General features: G+C 44.9%; 1 protein-coding gene and 1 pseudogene across 2 annotated transcripts in view; both read right to left on the bottom strand.

Moving 5' to 3' along the window:
* The window catches only part of LOC134910370 (bromodomain-containing protein 4-like), an 84,538-nt gene that overhangs the window by 48,368 nt on the left and 13,341 nt on the right, over window positions 1-22,829 (bottom strand). Inside the window, exons 2-3 of one of the 2 annotated variants that reach the window (XM_063918312.1) lie at window positions 11,024-11,153; window positions 10,153-10,195 (exon numbers count right to left, since the gene is read on the bottom strand). In XM_063918312.1, coding sequence (XP_063774382.1) covers window position 10,153 — 1 coding nt within the window. In that variant the 5' untranslated portion in view covers window positions 10,154-10,195; window positions 11,024-11,153. The remainder of the gene's footprint in view (window positions 1-10,152; window positions 10,196-11,023; window positions 11,154-22,829) is intronic. The other variant, XM_063918311.1, reaches the window with a different exon arrangement.
* On the bottom strand, window positions 7,751-7,924 carry LOC134913218 (U2 spliceosomal RNA; annotated as a pseudogene).

Here is a 22,829-nt window from a genome sequence, read left to right as displayed (position 1 = left end):
TTGTAAACAATCATACAAAGCCTGGGAGAAAATACTTGGGCTGTCAATGAAACCTTGGGGGAGACGAGTCCAGGTGTACTGTACTCCCCTGTATGTAAAGGCAAAAATGTACTGGCTGTCAGGGTGAAGAGGGACAGGAAAGAAAGCAGAACAGAGGTCAATGACAGTGAAGAATTTTGCAGTAGAGGGAATTTGCATGAGGATGACAGCTGGATTGGGCACCAAGGGGAATTGACTCTCAACTATCTTGTTTATCCCCCTTAGATCCTGCACTAGTCTGTAACCCCTCGCCCCACTCTTTTTCACAGGGAAGATGGGGCTATTGGTGGTGCTGGATGTCCTGACTAGGATGCCCTGCTTTAGCAGTCACTCTATGACGGGGTACACTCCTAATTCTACCTCTGGCTTCAGAGGATACTGAGGGATTTTTGGAGTTATCCTACCATCTTTTACTTGTACTACTACTGGAGCTACATTCACCATCAATCCAGTGTCTGGTCCATCTTTGGTCCAAAGGGAACCCGGTATTTGTGAGATCATTTCCTCTACCTTTGATGGACACTTGTCTATAACAGTAGAATGCGACATTAGCCTTTGAGGGGTGTCTAATATATCTTGCACTTCTTGAGCGTGGTTCTCAGGTATATCCAAGAAGACACCCTCAGGAGTACAGTATATGACACACCGCATTTTACACAATAAATCTCTGCGGAGTAGATTAGATCGGAGCCGATGCAGCCAGCAGAAAAGAATGTTTGGTTTGCAAGGGCCCTATCATAATCTCTGCAGGTCTACTCAAAGGGTATTGTTGCACCGTTCCTGTTACTCCCATTGCCTAAATCATTTTTCCCATGGTCTTTATACCTGACGTGGAATTCAACACTGACCTGGCCGCCCCTGTATCTACAAGAAATGGTAATGGTACACCAGCTACATCAACCGTGACCTCAGGTTCACTTCCAAGGCTAGCAATCAATTTCACTGGCTGCAGACTACAGGTGTGGCCCAATCCCTATTGTGTATGGGTACCCTCTCGCAGCGCATTGGCAGCTACAATATGTGAGGGGGGTAGCTGAGAATTTTCGGAGGTCTGCCAATCTCTCCTTGGTGGGTACCTCCTTGTTTCCCCTCTATGCGGCTCATAATCTCTTCTATATGGTCCCTGATCCCAATTATGTGAGTTGTAGTGTGGTTCGTATTCTGGTCTAGGGGGTTGGTATATGTTATGTGTACCTTTATTCCTACAGTCCCTTGCAAAATGTCCTTCCTTTTTACAATAGAAGCATATTATTGACCGTGACTTACCATCAGGGGTCTGGAGTTTTGGCTGATGTGGTTTTGTTGTAAGAGCATTTATACTTACTGTTATCAGCTTATCCCCCTGAGACTCCCTGTGTTTACTGATGTTCTGGTCGTGCTCGATAGCGGATTCTCTCAATGCAGCCACCGAGATACCTCTCCAGTTAGGTAGAGAGGTTTGTACCCTTGTTCTTAATGCCTCCTTTAACCCATCCATTAATACAGTAACAGCTACCTCCCTGTGATCCGCATTATATTTAATGTCCTCGATCCCAGTGTATCTAGACATTTCCTGCAGTGCCCGATGGAAATATTCGAATGCCGTTTCACCTTCCTTTTGTCTTATGGAGAAAATTTTACTCCGTTTGACAACAGTAGGGAAATATACTCCAAACTGCAGATTGATTTGCCGTCCATTCTCCTGATTGTATTCATCAGTGAGAGGTACTTCTGCATCTAACTTACTATCTGCTATAAATTTTGTGATGTCAACATTTGAAGGTAAACACACTCGTAGCACTGTTCGCCAATCTTTATTTGTAGGCTCATGGGCGTTACCTAACTCTTTGATGAATCTCTGGCATCCGACTAGATCTTTCCTGGGATCAGGAAATTCAGACATAATTGACCTTAACTCTGCCCGGGACCAGGGACAATGCATTGCAATGTTCCCGATGGGAGTTACTCCCTGATTGTGAATTTTCCCGTTGGGGACTGCAATTACCCTTACAGGATTTAATTCAATTACATCCTTCTTGTTTGATTCTACAATGTGGGGAGCTATTGTTTCTGCATAATGTATGGTACCATACTTACCTGTGGATTCGACCTCACTTATCCCTCCGCTAGTGGGCCTTGCTACAACTCTTGATGGTTGAGCCATGCCCACTTGAGTATCTTGTATGGTGGCTGCTAGAGAGAGTGCCGATATCGTTCTGGGATCATCTTCCTGCTCAAAATCCTGAGGAAAATTTAAAATGGGATACAGCTGGCAAGGGTTAGCGTTAGTACATTTATCAATCACATTCCTATCCTGTACCAATGCACCATTGCTTGTAGCCACTTTCTCCCCAACAATATATGGTGGTGGTGGTGCGGTCGCCATTGTTTTCCCGCTAGGTTTGGAACCTGCTGCGCGAGCTAATTCCCTTTGCACATCCCCCTCTTGCTGCCATAAGTTTAAACAATCTGTATGTCTAATCCTTTGTTTTCTGGATTTTATCAGACATATCCTTATCCTTAAGTTCTGCAATACCTCAGGTTCAAAGCTGCCCACCTTAGGGAATGGTACCCTCTCTTTGTCAGTCATACATAACCATTCATTGCAAAAAGCCTCCGTGTGTGAATCATACTTTTCACACATAATAAACCTTGCTGACCCTCTCGGTCGCAATTCTGACCTTTTAGGTCCCTCTTCTTCAGCCTGAACCCTAGCTACTAAACGCCCACTGCTTGTGCAATTGGATCCCATCGCGGACTTTTTGCCAATAAACGCAATCCCCAATGCACACCGCAGATAGACGGTGAAAGACACCTAGTGCTTTCACTCGCTCCTTCTCCGCTGAGTACCACGACTCACTCCAATAGTGACCACCGCGTACCCAGTGAGGCCCTATCTAGTTTCTATTTACTGGAAGTGTTAGGAGTGACTTACCTTTTCCAGTAAATATCTGCCGCTGGAGATCTTCTTGAGAGACCAGCGAAAACTCCCTATACACTTATACACAAATCACGCTTGCGTATGCTCTATACAGCGCTAATGATACCGCGATTTTACACAAAAAGCTCGTAACAGGGGTATCAAGTTGAGCTATATATCGCACCCACAAACGCGCGGTCCAATCGCACAGCGTATAGGTACTTGTTACCTATCTGCCGTACAACCACGGGTCGATGTACAAACTGTGACCCTCAGCTCGGAGCGTAACAAAAAACCTTTTTACTTCAATACTACACAATGCACAATTCCCTATTACGCTCCTTTGCAAATCTCCTCACGATTTGCGTATTTCAATCTATATTAACGTGAGTCAGCCGCCTCACGCCACCAAGCCTCCACTTACTTGGTGTACCACGGGACCCGATTTCCAGGGGTTCAAATCCACTCTCTTCTACGTTTGCTCTCTCAATTACACTTTGTTTTTTCTGTACAGAAAATTTGAATTCATTCAGATAAGCAGCTTTACCCCAGAGGCAATACAGTTTAAACAAAAGTTTTATACTAATCTGCTTTAGAAATCGAGTAGTTTTGTGCTATTGTAGCATGGCTACTGTCCCACCTTTGAACTAAACGACACTATTGTGTAATTTGTACTTATCGGCCGCACTTCTTACGCACTTTGCGTAAACATGCAACCGTGCGTGTCTTTTTACGCTGCTTGCGCAGTCCTGTACTTTGTCCGAGACACTTGTACAAAACCATGCATCTGCAGTAAAACAAATCCCACAACTTCTAGAAATGTGAGCAATGCTAACTATAATCGCTCACTTAACACACCACCCAGTTTTTTCTGTATAAACCTTTACAACCAGCCTAGACTGAGTTTGTGTCTTTACACTTACTTCCTTAAATACTTATTTTATTTTTAACTATATAGCAACAAATATCTCCGGTTTCACACAGATCTAAATGAAATTAGCAATCTAACTTTTATGGCAACAATGTGAGAGGGTTTGCAAAGTATGGGTGCCTTTTGTGTACGCTATTTGGTGCCAAAAAAAATTCACAGACTTTTAAATAGCTTTTTTTCCTGTTGTATTACGGGTTCTACCAGCACCCCTGCAAACCATACAGAACAGACGTCATCTAATCAGCACACAAGTAGGGTTTTCAGTGCATCCATCGACCACGAAAAGGTTACATAGGATACTTTCTTTCCGCCCTTTGCTGATAGCAGACTTAATCTATGACCTGTTTGGCTGTGAGTATGTGGAAATCGGACGATGCCCCCAATTGTAAACGCTGATTTACATACAGGACTAAAAGCAACAATTTAAAATAGGGATTTTTGTTTACTTACCGTAAAATCTCTTTCTCTGATTCCATCTGGGGGACGCTGCGCACTTACTAATGGGTTAGAGTGTGTGGGATGGGAGTTTGGCACAGAACCTATAAAAAACTAACTCCTCCCCCCTCTAACCCCTCCCATCTCCTTCCTGCTCAGCAGATTACCTCAGTTAACGTTTAGCAAAGCCGGAAGAGACAGAACATAATATATATATATAAATATACGGGAGGGGTCGCAGCGTCCCCCAGATGGAATCAGAGAAAGAGATTTTACGGTAAGTAAACAAAAATCCCTATTTCTCTTTCATCCATCTGGGGGACGCTGCGCACTTACTAATGGGATTTCCCAAAGCAAGCTAATTAGAGGAGGGAGACACAGACGACATAGCCGTCTGCAAAATTTGATGCCCAACAAAGGCAGTCTCCAAACCAAAAGTTTGAAAAACGGAATAACTTCGTGAAGGTATGTACGGACGACCAGGTCGCCGCTCTACACAGCTGCTCGACGAATACACCACTGCGAACCGCCCAAGAGGCTCCAACAGGTCGAGTCGGATGAGCCCCTAAGGACTCAGGAACAGGCAACGCCTAAGAACCTAAGCCTGCTGAATAGCAGAATTAACCCAGCACATTACCGTGTTCTTATTGGCCAGTCAGCCACGCTTGGGCGCAGCAAACAAACCCAACAAGGTAAGATTTAAGGTTAAAACGCCAACCAATAAGGCCAAGTATCGACCCGCCCCGGACGAGCCCGGGACGACACAAGAAGCACAATGTGCTGAAGAAGAGGAAAAACCGATATAACTTGTGGTTTGTAAGTAAAACCACCCTAACTGTATAAACAAAAACACTGTAAGAGAAAAGAAACCGCAACTCAACCAGAGGCCGGAAAGGAGAAACAGGAGCCATTCTGGAAAGTAAATTTTAGAGCAGAACCCAGTCTGCTAAGATAAGAAGACAAAGTAGTTCTGACAACTGTGTTATAGAAAAGCTAAGAGGCGGAAAGTACTAAGAACTCCAGCTGAGTGACCGTTAAATACACATAAACGATGACAAACGTTCTGGCACTGTGATTGGTTAGAGAGCCAGAAACGTAGTAGGGCTTGATGACGTTGTTCTCCACAATCACGCCGTCACAGTCAGAATAGACAAAATCCCGGTGATGACGCAAAGGTTGAGAGTGGAGAGCTGGCCGGAAAGGCACCCTGTAAGGAGCCCTGGTCACCCTGGCCTATAGCATTGCAGAACAGAGGCAACAGGCAAATCCGAAGCGGATTACCGAAAGAGCCACTGGTCAAATGTGTTGAAGTACTCACTAGATTTTGCAAGAGGCAGAATAACTATGCTAGATGAAAGTGACAAGGAGCTGACACGGCGTCCACGAATTCCACAAGAGGATTTCCGGAGCGATCACAGTACAAATGAAGTCCTGAGGTCTATGTCAGCTAGTCATAGACACACCAAAGCCAGAAATCCCGGATGATTTCACATACTTTAAGGAAGAACAGCCTGACGATCCAGGAAGTCCGCTTCCCAGTTGCCCATTCTGGAACTGGAGATGATAGATATTGCCGGAATCCAAAATTCCGCCCTCTGCATATGTTAGATACTGCTCCGATGGCTCTCCAGCTACAAGTGCCACAAAACAATTGATATAGGCCACAGTGGAAAGACCTTGTAGAAGACATTGAGCTGGAGTCAAGGCGTTGTGGATCGCCCGTATCGGAAGTGACATTTCCACTTCGGACATCAGTTTCATTGAAAACTCCAGAGTTGAAACCAAAAACCGTAATGTCTGAAACTTTTGACTGTGGTTATGACCCTCCATGTCGAGACAGAATGAAATCCTATGAGTCAGATCTGGATTGTGTAGCCCAACGAAAAGATCGACCAATGAAAATATTTTCGTATTTTAATAGAGAAACTAAACTGCTGTTTATGTAAACTCAATCCTGCCTGAGATTAATAACATTGAATCTGAGATTGAAGAAACTAGGCAGAAGACCGGGGAGATGGAGCCACCTATAAAATCACCACTGTCCTGCAGAGTAAGTGTATGCTTGACCCCTGAGTCTATTCTGGTCAGTAAATCCTGCACTCCGCCAAGGTTTGAGATATCAGGTGTCGAAAAGAATACCCATGAATAACATCATCTGCGAAGGAAGAAATCCAGAACCAAGGTCCGCTGTAGAAACAAACAGTGCACGAGAGAGGATTTTTTTTTTTTTTGCAACAACTGACCCAAAATTGTAGCGATGCCCAGATGACGGGCAAAGGATTGGACTGAATACTCCTGTGGCGGATAGCGAACAGACTGCAATGATTAGAGCCCGTCTAAGATGGGCACTAAAGATTCTTGCTTGGTACGTGTTCCCCAAGATTCAGAATATATGTTCGTGCTACAAATTCAGTACATCCAACGGACCAGTGGACTCTGAGAAAGTTGGTGCCCTCCCCCTTGGGAATCAGACTGTCCGACTCCGTGGTCCCTGCAGAGGGCACATCGGAAGTCCGTGTTCTAGGTCGACAAATGCCTCCCAAAAGAGTACACATTTTCCTGACATAGGTAATAAAAACAAAAACAAAAACCATTTCTCAGCTATTATACTCAGGATGAGAACCCACGACCTGTTATACCGCAGGCATACACCTTACTGATAGAGTTATTTGCTCCTGCTTTAATTTGGAAGCAGAATTTCATGATTCGCAACCAAAATGGATAGAAGGGTGTCATAGCCTGGGAAAAAATGCAACATTGAGTAGATAGGGAATAGAGCTTGAGAGACCAAACCCGTCAATGGATAATTTGAAAAGGATCAGCTGCCACAAGAATGAACAACTTGCATTATGCAACCGGTTTAAAGATTCATGGATAAGCCAGGAGAGGGCGTAGGAATATTCCTGTCAGAATGAATACCAATATAATAACGGTCTCACCGTTGTCAATCTGTGGTGACTGTCAAGGTCACATACTGTACTTTAGTAAAGACAGTCGCCCTAGGCTCTCCCATGATGGATGCGTCCACTAATAATTATTGGAACCTTCATTAGATCAGTGTCTTCATCAGCGAAAGGATAAAGAAATACTGTCTCTAATAATGAGACACCGAAACTGAACTGAAAACAGTATGTACGAGAGACAGACACATTTCCCTGGAAATATAAACTTTTGCATCAGGTGTGTAGTCAGACTTCCATCAACATTCTCTCACGGGAAGGAAGAGGTGGAAAACAAGAAATTCAGTAGATTATTTCTTATTTCTATCCTGAAGGATCCTCACTGACAGGATTTATCCTCAAAACGCCTCTGAAGTAAAGGAGCTATATTGTCTGTCAAAGACCAGGCTCGCTGCCCAGTATGAACTGATTAAGAAGCTTTGTCCAGCCATTTGGCAATTCATAAGTACATAGAGTACAAGAAATAGAAATAGTCTGTCCTGTTTTGAAAGGCGCACCGGTCCCGGAGGTACTGCAATACCGGATCAATGCGTGGAGTGGACAGAGCAATCCATTTTAAATATATTTAATACATGGGCCCCCAGATAGGGGGCGTATCAGATATTAAACTGATAAGAACAGATACTACACTTGATCTTAGCCAAAAGGCCAAGTAGTGATCTTTTTACCAAGACTAGCGGCTAAGTAGTAAACAGAGTACCAGACCCATTACATTGACATAGTGTAAGGAAAAGTAGACTCAAAGAATACCGGTATTTGTGGACCGGTCCTGGAACCCCAATCCCTGCAAGTGCAGGGAATATATATATATAACTTCACACAGTTAGGGGCATACACTGAACTGGAGGGAGGCCGGTTCAGGGGAAATTTAAGGAAAATATTTCTTCACAGAAGGGGTAGTGGATAAGTGGAATAGCCTCCCATGAGAGGTGGTAGAGACTAAGACTGTAGAGCAATTTAAACCTGCTCGGTATATACATATACTTCTATGTAAACAAGCTCATGGACTCAGTGCTGTCAGGCAGCAATGCTAACCACTACTCCATCTGTATTATTTTGGATTGAGGTGTGCTTGGCCCACAGAGGCATAAACTGATCCCTGGAACCTCCCGGCTGCTCCGCAACTGGTGTCCTGGAGCATGGGGTACCTGTGTCCGTGCTACCTTTTGGAAGTCTGGAGCCACATTTGGAACATGTAATTTAATGTATATGGGAATCAAACCTGTCTACTCTATCTTACTAATACACAGCATTAGCCCACAAAGCTATCGGAGCTCCTGTGTAGTAAACTACTGAACTTGTCGTTCCTTTAGGAGATTTTCTGGTTTACAGACCATGGAATATACAATGCCACAACCAAAGCACATAATAATGTTCCTCATAACTCTGTGTGCTGTAGTCCAGCTCTACCGACTGAGCTATAACCGCTCCTTTTTATAACATGATGTTTGTAAACAGGTAAACCACTGTTGTCTATGTCAGAATAGCACAACACTAGTTAAGAAATGATTCCCGCCTGTGTAATAAACAGGGTGAGGTAAAAATAACTTTTTTACAGTGAGACTACCGAAATATAGGCAGACAAGAAATAAAATTGGGTGATGCAGATTTCTGATTTAACCCAATAACACCTGTATTTTCTGATCCCCGCCTGTATAATAACAGGGTGAGTCAGGTTTCTGTCAGATAATCTCCTCCTCTGTTGTGCAGTCCCTTTCAGACAGCGTTGATACCGAGGGAGTGGGTAGTAAAATGGCGCCCGCTGGTTGAGTCCGCCCCCACAGACAGTGATGGGCGGAACAGTAAAGACTAGCAATGCGGGAAGAGCTCGGCGGGAAGCCTCTACGCTCCAAAATCCCCTTTAGGAGAACAGACTGTAGCAGCCGTAAAACTTCAGTTAAAGCACAGACGCGACAACCGCTCCCCTTCCGCTGCAGTCCCGCCGCCGCCTGCCCTGAAGCGGCAATGGCAGGATCCGAAGTAGCGGGGAGCGACAACCAACCTCCTGTCAGCGGCGTGATCCTAGCCGCTCTCAGTATCCTGCTGTGCGCCACTGCAGTCTAAATGTAAATCGTAATAATGGGACACTGTTCAACACTGCCAGGGCAAGTTGCCTGTCCTACCTGATATAGTGCCTCCTCGGTGCTGTGTCCGGTAACAGAAAGCCCCAGAGACCTCTGGCATGGTGACTTTCTAGAGGCTGGGTGAGTGAGAAATAAGGCACACAGCCGCCTTCTATTAACTTAACCCCACTCACAATATGCTTGTCGCCTGTATACAGGGACTAAACATAAAATCAAAACAGATAGGAAACAAAAACCTATTAAAATCTAAGAGCAAAGGAAAACTGTGCCTGTCCTCCAAGGCACAAAACTAAAACTGAGGTAATCTGCTGAGCAGGAAGGAGATGGGAGGGGTTAGAGGGGGGAGGAGTTAGTTTTTTATAGGTTCTGTGCCAAACTCCCATCCCACACACTCTAACCCATTAGTAAGTGCGCAGCGTCCCCCAGATGGATGAAAGAGAAAAGACATTTCATACACTTTAAATGAAGCCGCTGCGGCCGCTATACTTAATCCACAATCTACGTACTTATTACACCATTAGCGTACAGAGTCCCGTACCGTGTACGGACTTTGCGTACAAACGCTTCACTGGCTGTACAAAGTACACACAGCGTGTACACACACAAAGTTACACAGTGAACCCTTAACAGATATGCATGCGATAGTAATACACTTTAAACCTTAGCAGGGAAAGGAAAACACGACACCAGATTTGTATTTAAACTGCTGTGTTCCGACACCACAGCATATTATTACTGAAAGGGGGTTACAATCACAAAGCAATACAATACAATAGAATAATGGCTACAGTCAATGGTACATACTTGTTTGAATTTCGCCGCGCTACCCAGTCTGGTCCTCGGTCACCTAGATAGATAACTTTGTGAGTCTTGAGAGAGAGAGAGACCAGGCCTGCAGCTAGCTCATTTAATACAATCTTCCAAAACTTAACACAATGGATACTGTAATCTCTTTGTCCATTGGACACAGGGATTGTCATTTACAGTACAGGAGAGGTCATAGGTTGGTTTGAATAGGTGGGCGATGTCTGTTCAAGATGCACTTGTAGGTGGTCTCCTCTGGGTTCCCGCCGCATATCTAATGTACAGTAAATACAGTTTATATCTATATTCTGCTGCTGCACATAACTATTCACAGGAACGTGCGATCTTCTGCAAACCAACACCGGAATATTACCCTTAAAATACCCTGCAGCTGGATACCAAACACCATCTTATAACCTTGTTCTGTCCCCTCCTATCCTGTAAAGGTGAATCCCTTTGTTCTGATACCATTTAAACTGTTGTAACTTTCTGGTGTGATGCAGGGAGACTATGTGTACATTGTGCACTATTTGGATTAAATATGTAATGTGTTTTGATAGCTTTTCCATGGGTCCAAAGACCCTACCATAAATACTCATACCACGTGCTAATGCGCAGGACCGCGGGAGCGACAATACTCAAATTGCGAATATGCGCATGCACGGCAGAACAAGTACACACACGGAGGCCATCTGTGTGTAGTTTGTACGTGATGTGTGTACTGCAATATTTTTCGACTTCGACAATATATATATATACAATATATATATATATATATATATATATATATATAAAGACAGGAACAAACGAGGCGGCACTCAAAGACTTGGAAAATGCATCAAACGTGTATTAGTGCTATCAATAAACTTACCCCCCTTGCAAGATTCCCCACGCTCGTTCTCCTCTGGCCACGCCACTCGGGCATCCCGTCCGGCGTCACTGCTCGCACCAGCGGAACCGGAAGTGACATCGCGGCTCCCTCCTGTGTGGCCATGGAGACGCTACAACAAACCAGACGTAACATGTATAAACCACAGTGTCTATGGGCAAGACTGCAACATGAATTACATTACAGATATAAAGTGTAGTGTTCATTCTAGCACCCTGCACCTTTCAATATTCATGCAGTTCTTCATTTCTGCCTGGGGTGTCGCTGTGCTCTGGTGCTTCTCAGCACGCTCTGGTCTGTATTTCAGTGCTGAGATACAGACCAGAGTGTTCTGAGAAGCACCAGAGCAGAGAGCGACACCCCAGGCAGGAAAGAAGAACTGCATGAATTTTGAAAGGTGCAGGGTGCTAGAATGAACACTAAAGTGCACTCTACAATAATAATATAAGCTTGTCATCATAGTGAAAAATACAGAAGTGCATAGTGCTGATGGCATTTATAAAAGTACTTAGAAAGTGCAACATACAAGTTCCTGTAAACAATCATTCATGTGATAAATAAGTTAAAAAAGCAATTAGTATTAAAAGGGCAGACCACAACAAGCCAAGATCAATATATATATATATATATATATATATACTATTTGTATTGAATGTTTACAAATATATAATTAGTTAAAATCCTGAACTGTCACCCTTATTATCCCCCTACTTAAACTATTTCGGGGGGGGGGGGGGCACAAACAACCCGCTTGTGTCTCAAAGGATGCTCCGCTTTTACAAAAAATTAATAAGACCTAAACTGTCATTGAGCCCGCCCGGTTTGAGTGTATTGAGTCTATGTATCCACATAGACTCAAGCTGAAGCAATTTTTTGCCCCTGTTGCCCCCACGGGGGGACTCGGGGACATGATCTATGATACGATGTTTGAACGTGGCCATGCTATGTCTATGTTCCACGAAATGTTTGGCTACTGGCTGTTCCCCATTACCAGACGCCAGCGCACTGCCAAAATCAAAACCAAAATAATTTTGAGATTTAAAGCAGAATGATTTTTTTTTTTAAAAGGCAAAACCAACTTAGTTTTTACTTTAAAAAGTTGTTGTTTTAACTCCCACTGCAAAATTGCTAAAACAAATCTGCACTTTTGCCAAATCGTAACCTATTACATTTGCCCCTTAGTTGACAAAGAAGACCTAATAAATAAAAAAACAAATTGCAATGCTTCATCCCAAACATTGTTGCTATAGTGCATGTGCCTAGTTTGCCTATATGTTAAATACAGACCCCCCTTCTAACTTTCCTGTGACTGCTTTTCATTTTGACATTTGTTAATTATTTTCCATAGTGATCACCATAGCTGGAGTGGACTACATTCTTCTCAAGACAAAATCAAAGGACTTGTGGCTTCTGACCTTAACCACCCACTTCTGTGCTCTCAACTCCTCTATTAATTTCCCTTCTACTGTGACTCATTGTTATGTTTTTTCAAGCAATACAAATATGCATGTACAGTATGGTTAAAGGTCCCATATGGTCTAACTCCCACAGGAGTCATTTCTCTGCTACTGGAAAGTATTGCTTCAAATTCTTATTTCTTGGATTTGACTCCTGGAGCATTTGGAGTAATGGGCCTCTAATACTATAGCTAGTTGCTGATAAATATGCCCTTCCATTGAGTACTTTTAATACATTTATTTACAAGAGTTGAATGTTAATATATATGTAAAGTACAAATAGTATGATATATAAAATGTAGAGAAAACAAATAGAGGGGCATATATACTTAAGCCTTGGAGAGAGATAAAGGGAAGATAGATAAAGTACTAGCCAATCAGCTACTAAGTGTGATATTACAGGCTGTGTTTGAAAAATGACACTTAGAAGCTGATTGGTTGGAGCACCATTAAGATTAGAAACGAGTGATAACCCTATCGCTCTGCTCCTATCTCTCTCAACTTTATCTCTCTCTTCCACTTAGTACATATGCCCCAGTGTGTCTATTTGTTTGTTACCTTTATCTACTTTAATTAAAGCGCATAATTACAATATGTGTATCTGTGTATAACTATATTGTGTATGTGCTCTTTGATGTCATGGCGTCTGCGATTGGGATGGTTTCAGAAATGTATTGGGTGTTCTTGGGAAGTGACTGGGAGGTGGCTATTCAGAGATACGGGGATACACTGTCTTATGGGTGTGCTATGGGAGTGTCGTGGGCAGGGCCATTTTAACAGCATTGTAGACTCTAGAAAAAACAAAGCAATGCACTGGAGCCCTTAACCTCCCATTCACGGGAACCAATTAAAAAAAAAAATGCCCCTCCTGTGGTCCTTCACTATCTCAACAGATGCTTCCATACAGTGAATGGCTATCAGCACTCTGATTTGTGGAATGTTCCAGCCATCCACCTATCAGCATGCTGACGGCCATTCGCTGTCTTGCTGTAGGGCTGGGGGGCAGAAAACGACTTCTGCCTCACCACTCTAATTGTGTAAACACCACCTGCCTAGAATCATAGGGCCCTAGAATTGCCTATATATTAAGTTAGCCCTGGTCATGCGCATGTTGCATAACTGATTGCAAACTCAGAAACATAATTGCTCACATGGGAGGCCACACTCTGAAGGAGATTCTGCACCTAGAATGGGGTAGGTGCAAGTTTCAATTGTGCGTCCAATGGTAGCATCTGAATATTCACCAAGCAGAATTGTTGCATGTGAAGAAGCTAAAAGTGGACTTCTCAGTCTTTGCACAGTCAGGCACACACTTGTACACTGGAGTATGACAAAAGACACTATGGGGTACATTTACTAAGCAGTGATAAGAGCGGAGAAGTGAGCCAGTGGAGAAGTTGCCCATGGCAACCAATCAGCACTGAAATAACATCTATAATTTGCATACTATAAAATGATACAGAGCTGCTGATTGGTTGATGGGGAAATTTCTCAACTGGCTCACTTCTCCACTCTTATCACTGCTTAGTAAATGTACCCCTAAAGCAGTCGCTTTTACTTGCCTCAGAAAGCAGTGATCTTAGATATGCGTCGCACCTAAATTGTGGGCAAGGGCGGATTTAGGGGTCAGGCCGCCCCTAGGCACATTATTGGCTGCTCCCCCATCCATCCCCCCTCCCACCATCATGTCACTGCCCTCTTCATTTCGGGGCCAGTCCGGATGCCTTGAGACCACCAAAGCAGCCCCAACTCACCCTACTACCAAAATTGCTGCCCACTGTCCCACCTCCCGTCAGTTGCAAAATAAAAAATGAAAAAAAAAAAAGTTGCAGTGACAAAAAAAGGAATCACATGGGCTCATAAGCCTGCTGTGCCGCCCCCAAGCAAGTGCTGCCCATAGGCACATGCCTCACATACTTAGTAGGAAATACGCCACTGATTGTGGGTTTATTTTATTATTTTATCCTTTGGCATTTATTTTTTATCTTAATAATTTTGATATCTTTGTTAATTTCTTGTTTTATCGAGGAATGCAAAGTTTTTTTATATGGCATAAAACCTATTTGCATCTAATCAATGACTTTTTTTTACCAATTGATACATTATATATTAATAAGGGAGTACTGTATAGCATTCACAGTACGTATTTTCCTCCTACTGTACATACAAGAGGATCAGTGGTGGAACTAGCAAGCGGTGGGCCCAGGTGCGACAAAATGCTTTGGCCCCCTCATCCCATCCAAGTCCACCCCCTCACCCCTGGAGAGGATCTGGTGAGAGGGACCTGCTCAGGGCCAGATAAATGTATACCAAGCAACAGTGTGTGCAAGAAATGGCATCGGAGCCCCCCTCCATGTAAAACAAGGGCAGTGCGCTTGCAAAAAATATAGGGGCGTGGCTTTGTGGGGGAAGGGGCGTGGCCACAAAATAATACCAATTCATATAACGGTGCACAGTAGTCTCCATTATTCAAATTACGCTGCACAGTAGCACCACTACACCAGGTAGAGCCCCCTTTACACCTTACGGCGGACAGATTCCCCTTTTTACACATGATGGCAGACAGTGGCCCCTTTTTACACATTACGGCAGACAGCGTCCCCTTTTTACACATAATAGCAGACAGCGTCCCCTTTTTACACATTACGGCAGACAGCGTCCCCTTTTTACACATTACGGCAGACAGCGTCCCCCTAATGACAGACAGCGTCCCTCTTTTACACATTACAGCAGACAGCGTCCCCCTTTTACACATTATGGCAGACAGCGTCCCCCTTTTTACACATTACGGCAGACAGCGTCCCCATTTTACACATTATGGCAGACAACATCCCCCTTTTTACACATTACGGCAGACAGCGTCCCCTTTTTACTCATTATGGCAGACAGCGTTCCCCTTTTTGCACATTACGGCGGACAGATTCCCCTTTTTACACACTACGGCAGACAGCATCCCCTTTTTACACATTACGGCAGACAGCATCCCCCTTTTTACACATAACAACAGACAGCGTCCCCCTTTTACACATTACAGCAGACAGTGCCCCCCTTTTATACATTATGGCAGACAGCGTCCCCCTTTTTACACATTACGGCACACAGCGTCCCCATTTTACACATTACGGCAGTCAGCATCCCCCTTTTTACACATAACGGCAGACAGCATCCCCTTTTTACTCATGGCAGACAGCATTCCCCTTTTTACAAATTACAGCGGACAGATTCCCCTTTTTACACATTACGGCAGACAGCGTCCCCTTTTTACACATAACGGCAGACAGCATCCCCTTTTTACACATAACGGCAGACAGCGCCCCCTTCTTACACATTACAGCAAACAGCGTCCCCCTTTTTACACATAACGACAGACAGCGTCCCCTTTTACACATTACAGCAGACAGTGTCCCCCTTTTACACATTATGGCAGACAGCGTCCCCTTTTTTACACATTACGGCAGACAGCGTCCCCCTTTTTACACATTACGGCAGACAGCGTTCCCATTTTACACATTACGGCAGACAGCGTCCCCCTTTTTACTCATTATGGCAGACAGTGTTCCCCTTTTTACACATTACGGCAGACAGCATCCCCCATTTTACACATTACGGCAGACAGCGCCCCCTTTTTACTAATTATGGCAGACAGCATTCCCCTTTTTACACATTACGGCAGACAGATTCCCCTTTTTACACATTACGGCAGACAGCGTCCACTTTTTTACACATAACGACAGACAGCGCCCCCCTTTTACACATTACAGCAGACAGTGTCCCCTTTTACACATTATGGCAGACAGCGTCCCCTTTTTACACATAACGGCAGACAGCGTCCCCTTTTTACACATTACGGCAGACAGCGTCCCCCTAATGACAGACAGCGTCCCCCTTTTACACATTACAGCAGACAGCGTCCCCCTTTTACACATTATGGCAGACAGCGTCCTCCTTTTTACACATTACTGCAGACAGCGTCCCCATTTTACACATTATGGCAGACAACATCCCCCTTTTTACACATTACGGCAGACAGCGTCCCCTTTTTACTAATTATGGCAGACAGCGTTCCCCTTTTTACACATTACGGTGGACAGATTCCCCTTTTTACACACTACGGCAGACAGCATCCCCTTTTTACACATTACGGCAGACAGCATCCCCCTTTTTACACATAACAACAGACAGCGTCCCCCTTTTACACATTACAGCAGACAGTGCCCCCCTTTTATACATTATGGCAGACAGCGTCCCCATTTTACACATTACGGCAGACAGCATCCCCCTTTTTACACATAACGGCAGACAGCATCCCCTTTTTACTCATGGCAGACAGCATTCCCCTTTTTACACATTACAGCGGACAGATTCCCCTTTTTACACATTACGGCAGACAGCGTCCCCTTTTTACACATAACGGCAGACAGCGCCCCCTTTTTACACATTACAGCAGACAGCGTCCCCCTTTTTACACATAACGACAGACAGCGTCCCCTTTTACACATTACAGCAGACAGTGTCCCCCTTTTACACATTATGGCAGACAGCGTCCCCCTTTTTACACATTACGGCAGACAGCATCCGCTTTTTACTCATGACAGATAGCATTCCCCTTTTTACAAATTACAGCTGACAGATTCCCCTTTTTACACATTACGGCAGACAGCGTCCCCTTTTTACACATAACGGCAGACAGCATCCCCTTTTTACACATAACGGCAGACAGCACCCCCTTTTTACACATTACGGCAGACAACGTCCCCCTTTTTACACATAATGACAGACAGCGTCCCCCTTTTTACACATTACGGCAGACAGCGTCCCCCTTTTACACATTATGGCAGACAGCGTCCCCCTTTTTACACATTATGGCAGACAGCGTCCCCCTTTTTACACATTACGGCAGACAGCGTTCCCATTTTACACATTACGGCAGACAGCGTCCCCCTTTTTACTCATTATGGCAGACAGTGTTCCCCTTTTTACACATTACGGCAGACAGCGTCCCCCATTTTACACATTGCGGCAGACAGCGCCACCTTTTTACTCATTATGGCAGACAGCGTTCCCCTTTTTACACATTACGGCAGACAGATTCCCCTTTTTACACATTACGGCAGACAGCGTCCCCTTTTTTACACATAACGACAGACAGCGCCCCCCTTTTACACATTACAGTAGACAGTGTCCCCTTTTACACATTATGGCAGACAGCGTCCCCCTTTTTACACATTACGGCAGACAGCGTCCCCCCTTGTACACATAACGGCAGACAGCGTCCCTTTTTACACATAATGGCAGACAGCATCCCCCCTTTTACACATAACGGCAGACAGCTCCCCCTTTTTACACATTACGGCAGACAGCGTCCCCTTTTTAAACATTACGGCAGACAGCGTCCCCCTTTTTACACCTAACGGCAGACAGTGTCCCCTTTTTTACACATTATGGCAGACAGCGTCCCCTTTTTTACACATAACGGCAGACAGCGTCCCCTTTTTTACACATAACGGCAGACAGCGTCCCCTTTTTTACACATTACGGCAGACAGCGTCCCCCTTTTTACACATTACGGCAGACAGCGTCCCCCTTTTTACACATTACGGCAGGCGGCGTCCCCTTTTTACACATAACGACAGATGGCGTCCCCTTTTTACACATTACGGCAGACAGTATAGATGGAAAGAAAGAAAGAAAAAAGAAAGAAAGAAAGAATGAATTATACTTACTGTCTCCGCTGGCAGTCAGGCTCCTCGGTGCTGATTCTTCTGGCAGAGATCCCGGGCAGGGGAGGAGGAGGAGGGAGCCACAGCAGTGCAGTGTAATTGGTGGAGGCGCTGCTGCTGCTGTCCCTCTCCTTCACCATAGGCTGTCCTCCGCTGCTGTGAATGCTGGGATGCGCTTCCCAGCATTCACAGCTGCAGAGGACAGCCTATGGTGAAGGAGAGGGACAGCTGCAGGAGCGCCTCCACCAATTACACTGCGCTGCTGCGGCTCCCTCTTTCACCTTCCTCCTCCTCCTTCTCCCCGTTGCCGCTGCGCTCCTCTCCTCCCCTTGGCAGGCGGCTGTGTGCTGCGAGCAGCGGTGGCCCGCAGCACACAGAGGCATGTAATGAGTCAGTTTGACTCATTACATGCCGCGCTGCTTTGGGCCCCTTGACAGTGGCAGGCCCCAGTGCAAGGCACTGCTTGCACTGGCGGTAGTTCCGCCACTGAAGAGGATATCCCTATAATTCATTATAAAGACACCGAAGTACATCAGGTTTCCAAATGAATGACCAAAATGATCATACGTCTGACAAAGGACTACAACTGCTGGAATTCCAGAAGACAACATGGCAAGCTATGACTACTGATGGGTATCGCCGCAATTTTACCCAAGGGGCAACTTAACCTAAGGTGCATTTCTCTACACCAAATGGTGAGCATACCACTTGTTTGATGATTGTTTCACTTATACTGCAGTGTGCACTATGGAGGTCATACAAGTGCGGTTGGTTAAGCTATCACTGCTGTTTCCTTGCAAGCAACAGTGAAGCGCTGTATGTGGATACAGCTGGAGAAGTCTTTTTCAGATGCCTCCTGCTTCACTAGCGATCTGAGCAGCATCAGATCAAACCACCCACCATGGGGCAGTTTACATCACCCATGGTACCCATCATAGAGGCCAGAAAATCTCCGTCCTACGATGGAGATCCCTGGCCTCATCCCACCCACAAAACGGTGGTGATACGTCTCAGTTTTCAAAAACAGAGGCCATCGCCGCCCACTCTTCACCCCCAAAATGTCATCAGACTGTCAATCAAAGACAGTCTGATGCCTGGCTGCGTCCTATGCAGCAGGATCCATTCGCACATGCGCAAAAGGGGTCCTGTACATGCGCAAAGTACCAAAAATGTATAACTTTACGCCAATGGTTGCAGGAGCAACCGCACCTGAATGACGACCTATATACATTTATTTTCTTTCTCGGTACCCACAAAACACTGGGTTATATTCACGAAAGTGTTGGTTTTTAAAATTAGAAATGTTGCCCAAAGCAACGAATCAGATTCTACTTATCATTTATCTAGCACCTTCTATAAGATAATGGTTAGAATCTGATTGGTTTCTATGGGCAACATCTCCACTTCTAGAAATCTGCACTTTTGTAAATATACCCCAATGAGTTAACAATTGGAGAAGCGATGGAACTACCAATCTTCCTACATATATATTTATTTTATGGAGCTCTATTGGTTGAGGCTCCTGAGTTCATTGATGCACACCACTTACTTTTGGTGAACTTTTTAATTTGTCATGTATCATCTTCCATCTACCAAAGTAGTCTCAGCCCCTTGGACTGCTTCAGGAAAAAGCTTCACATTTAATTTTTAAATGGTCAAATAAACTTTATTTAATGTCACTTAATTTCTGTTTGTTTTTAATTATATTTTATATGGTATTTATTAAATAACACTGGTCCCGATTCAGAGGTGCACGCAGTGACGATGTTTGACCAGTTGAGCGATTATTTACTACTGTGAATGTGCGAAAAGCCTAGGAAACCTTTACTGCGCATGCTCCAACCAATGTGTGCGATGACGTATGCATTTGTATACAACATTGCTATTATTTGAGACAGCATCTGAGATCATTGGGCATTTTAGCGTGGAGACCGGTTGGTGACCTAAAGTGACCAGTAGGCGGCCTAAAGGGATCACAAAAAGAGGAGTGTCATGGGCATGTTTCGGCAGGCGGCTGCAATCTCTGTCGCAGCCACAGCAGCCACAGAGTCCGTATTTTGAGAAAGTTAAAAGGGAGACTGTACATCTGGCATGGGCTGCTCAAAGAGCCAGTGTTGCAATCAATGGTGCGTTGATTGTGGAGTGACCAGATTTACCAGCATAGTAGAGCATTGCTCAGATATGCAAAGTGGGCGTCGTTTGCTCAGTCTGTAGGTGCATGCACACTGGGCGTTTTTGACTAGCGTGTATGCACAGTGATGATCGTTGACATCGCTGGGCTGAAAAGCGCTCTGTGCATACACACTGAGTGCTTTAGTGTTCATTCTAGCACCCTGCACCTTTCAAATCCTGTGCAGTTCCTCTTTCCTGTCCGGGGTGTCGCTCTCTGCACTGGTGCTTCTCAGCACACACAGGTCTGTATCACAGCACTGAGTAACAGATCATAGTGTGCGGAGAAGCATCACAGCAGAGAGCGACACCCCAGACAGGAAAGAGGAACTGCAAGGATTTTGAAAGGTGCAGGGTGCTAGAATGAACACTAGTGCTTTTCCCCCCTGCCCAGCGATGTCAGTGGGGGTGAACAGCTTTCCATAGCAGGACACTATGGAAAGCCACTCACCCCGCGGTTCATCTACTGGTAATACCAGTAGATGAACGGCGGCCGCCAGCGATGAAGCGGGAGCGCGTATCAGTGCTCACCACTTGTGCATAAATACTGGGCGGCTTTGAGCTGAAAGCAGCTCAACACACCAAAAGTGAGCTGCTTTCAGCTCAAAATCGCCCAGTGTATATGGGCCTTATAACACGGAAGTACAGTACACAAGAGGAATGCTTAAGCTGACATTTGCCTTTTTTTTTTGCATTTGTGAATCCACAAGAAATCACAGCTACGTATCATTTATGTGCATCTTCGAATCAGGTCATTATAAAATCACTATTCCCTCTTCTGTACTTGACACTTCATTACATTAGTGTAGTGAGTACAAATAACATTAATATTTACTAGTAACACTGTTGAGTCACAGCTCTTCAATCTGCTGATGTGAACCTGGAGCTTTGCTGCAACACAGGACTGAGTTCTTGAGTTTGAATCCCACCTAGGTTTTATCTGCGTGGAGTTTGTATATCCCCCCCCCCCCCCCTCTCCTTTTTTGTCTGTGTCAAGAATTCTCCTGCAAAGCCCAAAATCATACAAACTGGTTGATCTGCTCAAATACATCCTACTGTGTGAGGATGCTTGGGTGGGGGAGTTTAGTCCAGTGGGGCAAGGGCTGAGAGGTCTGAGGAGAATGGCCAACTGGTTCAAGCAGGCAGGAAGAGGGCAGTAACTCAAATAACCATGTGTTAAAACAGTGGTATGCAGTAGAGCATCTCTATATGTAATACAGTGAAAATTTAGGGGATGGGTTACAGCAGCTGAAAACCACACCAAGTTTTACTCTTATCTGGTAACAACTAGAGATATGCACCGGAAATTTTTCGGGTTTTGTGTTTTGGTTTTGGGTTTGGTTCCGTGGCCGTGTTTTGGGTTCGAACGCGTTTTGGCAAAACCTCACCGAATTTTTTTTGTCGGATTCGGGTGTGTTTTGGATTCGGGTGTTTTTTTAAAAAAACCCTAAAAAACAGCATAAATCATAGAATTTGGGGGTCATTTTGATCCCAAAGTATTATTAACCTCAGTAACCATAATTTCCACTCATTTTCAGTCTATTTTGAACACCTCACAATATTATTTTTAGTCCTAAAATTTGCACCGAGGTCGCTGGATGACTAAGCTCAGCAACCCAAGTGGCCGACACAAACACCTGGCCCATCTAGGAGTGGCACTGCAGTGTCACGCAGGATGGCCCTTCCAAAAAACACTCCTCAAACAGCACATGACGCAAAGAAAAAAAGAGGCGCAATGAGGTAGCTGTGTGACTAAGCTCAGCGACCCTAGTGGCCGACACAAACACTTGGCCCATCTAGGAGTGGCACTGCAGTGTCACGCAGGATGGCCCTTCTAAAAAACACTCCCCAAACAGCACATGATGCAAAGAAAAAAAGAGGCGCAATGAGGTAGCTGTGTGAGTAAGCTAAGCGACCCTAGTGGCCGACACAAACACCTGGCCCATCTAGGAGTAGCACTGCAGTGTCAGGCCGGATGGCCCTTCCAAAAAATACTCCCCAAACAGCACATGACGCAAAGAAGAAAAAAAGAGGCGCAATGAGGTAGCTGTGTGACTAAGATAAGTGACCCTAGTGGCCGACACAAACACCTGGCCCATCTAGGAGTGGCACTGCAGTGTCACGCAGGATGGCCCTTCCAAAAAACACTCCCCAAACAGCACATGACGCAAAGAAAAAAAGAGGCGCAATGAGGTAGCTGTGTGAGTAAGCTAAGCGACCCTAGTGGCCGACACAAACACCTGGCCCATCTAGGAGTGGCACTGCAGTGTCAGGCCGGATGGCCCTTCCAAAAAATACTCCCCAAACAGCACATGACGCAAAGAAGGAAAAAAAGAGGCGCAATGAGGTAGTTGTGTGACTAAGATAAGTGACCCTAGTGGCCGACACAAACACCTGGCCCATCCAGGAGTGGCACTGCAGTGTCACGCAGGATGGCCCTTC

The sequence above is a fragment of the Pseudophryne corroboree genome, chromosome 4 (assembly GCF_028390025.1).
Source record: "Pseudophryne corroboree isolate aPseCor3 chromosome 4, aPseCor3.hap2, whole genome shotgun sequence".
Classification (NCBI taxonomy): Eukaryota; Metazoa; Chordata; class Amphibia; order Anura; family Myobatrachidae; genus Pseudophryne; species Pseudophryne corroboree.
Note: the sequence above shows the minus strand (reverse complement) of the source record. Positions and strands in the feature narration are given on the sequence as shown.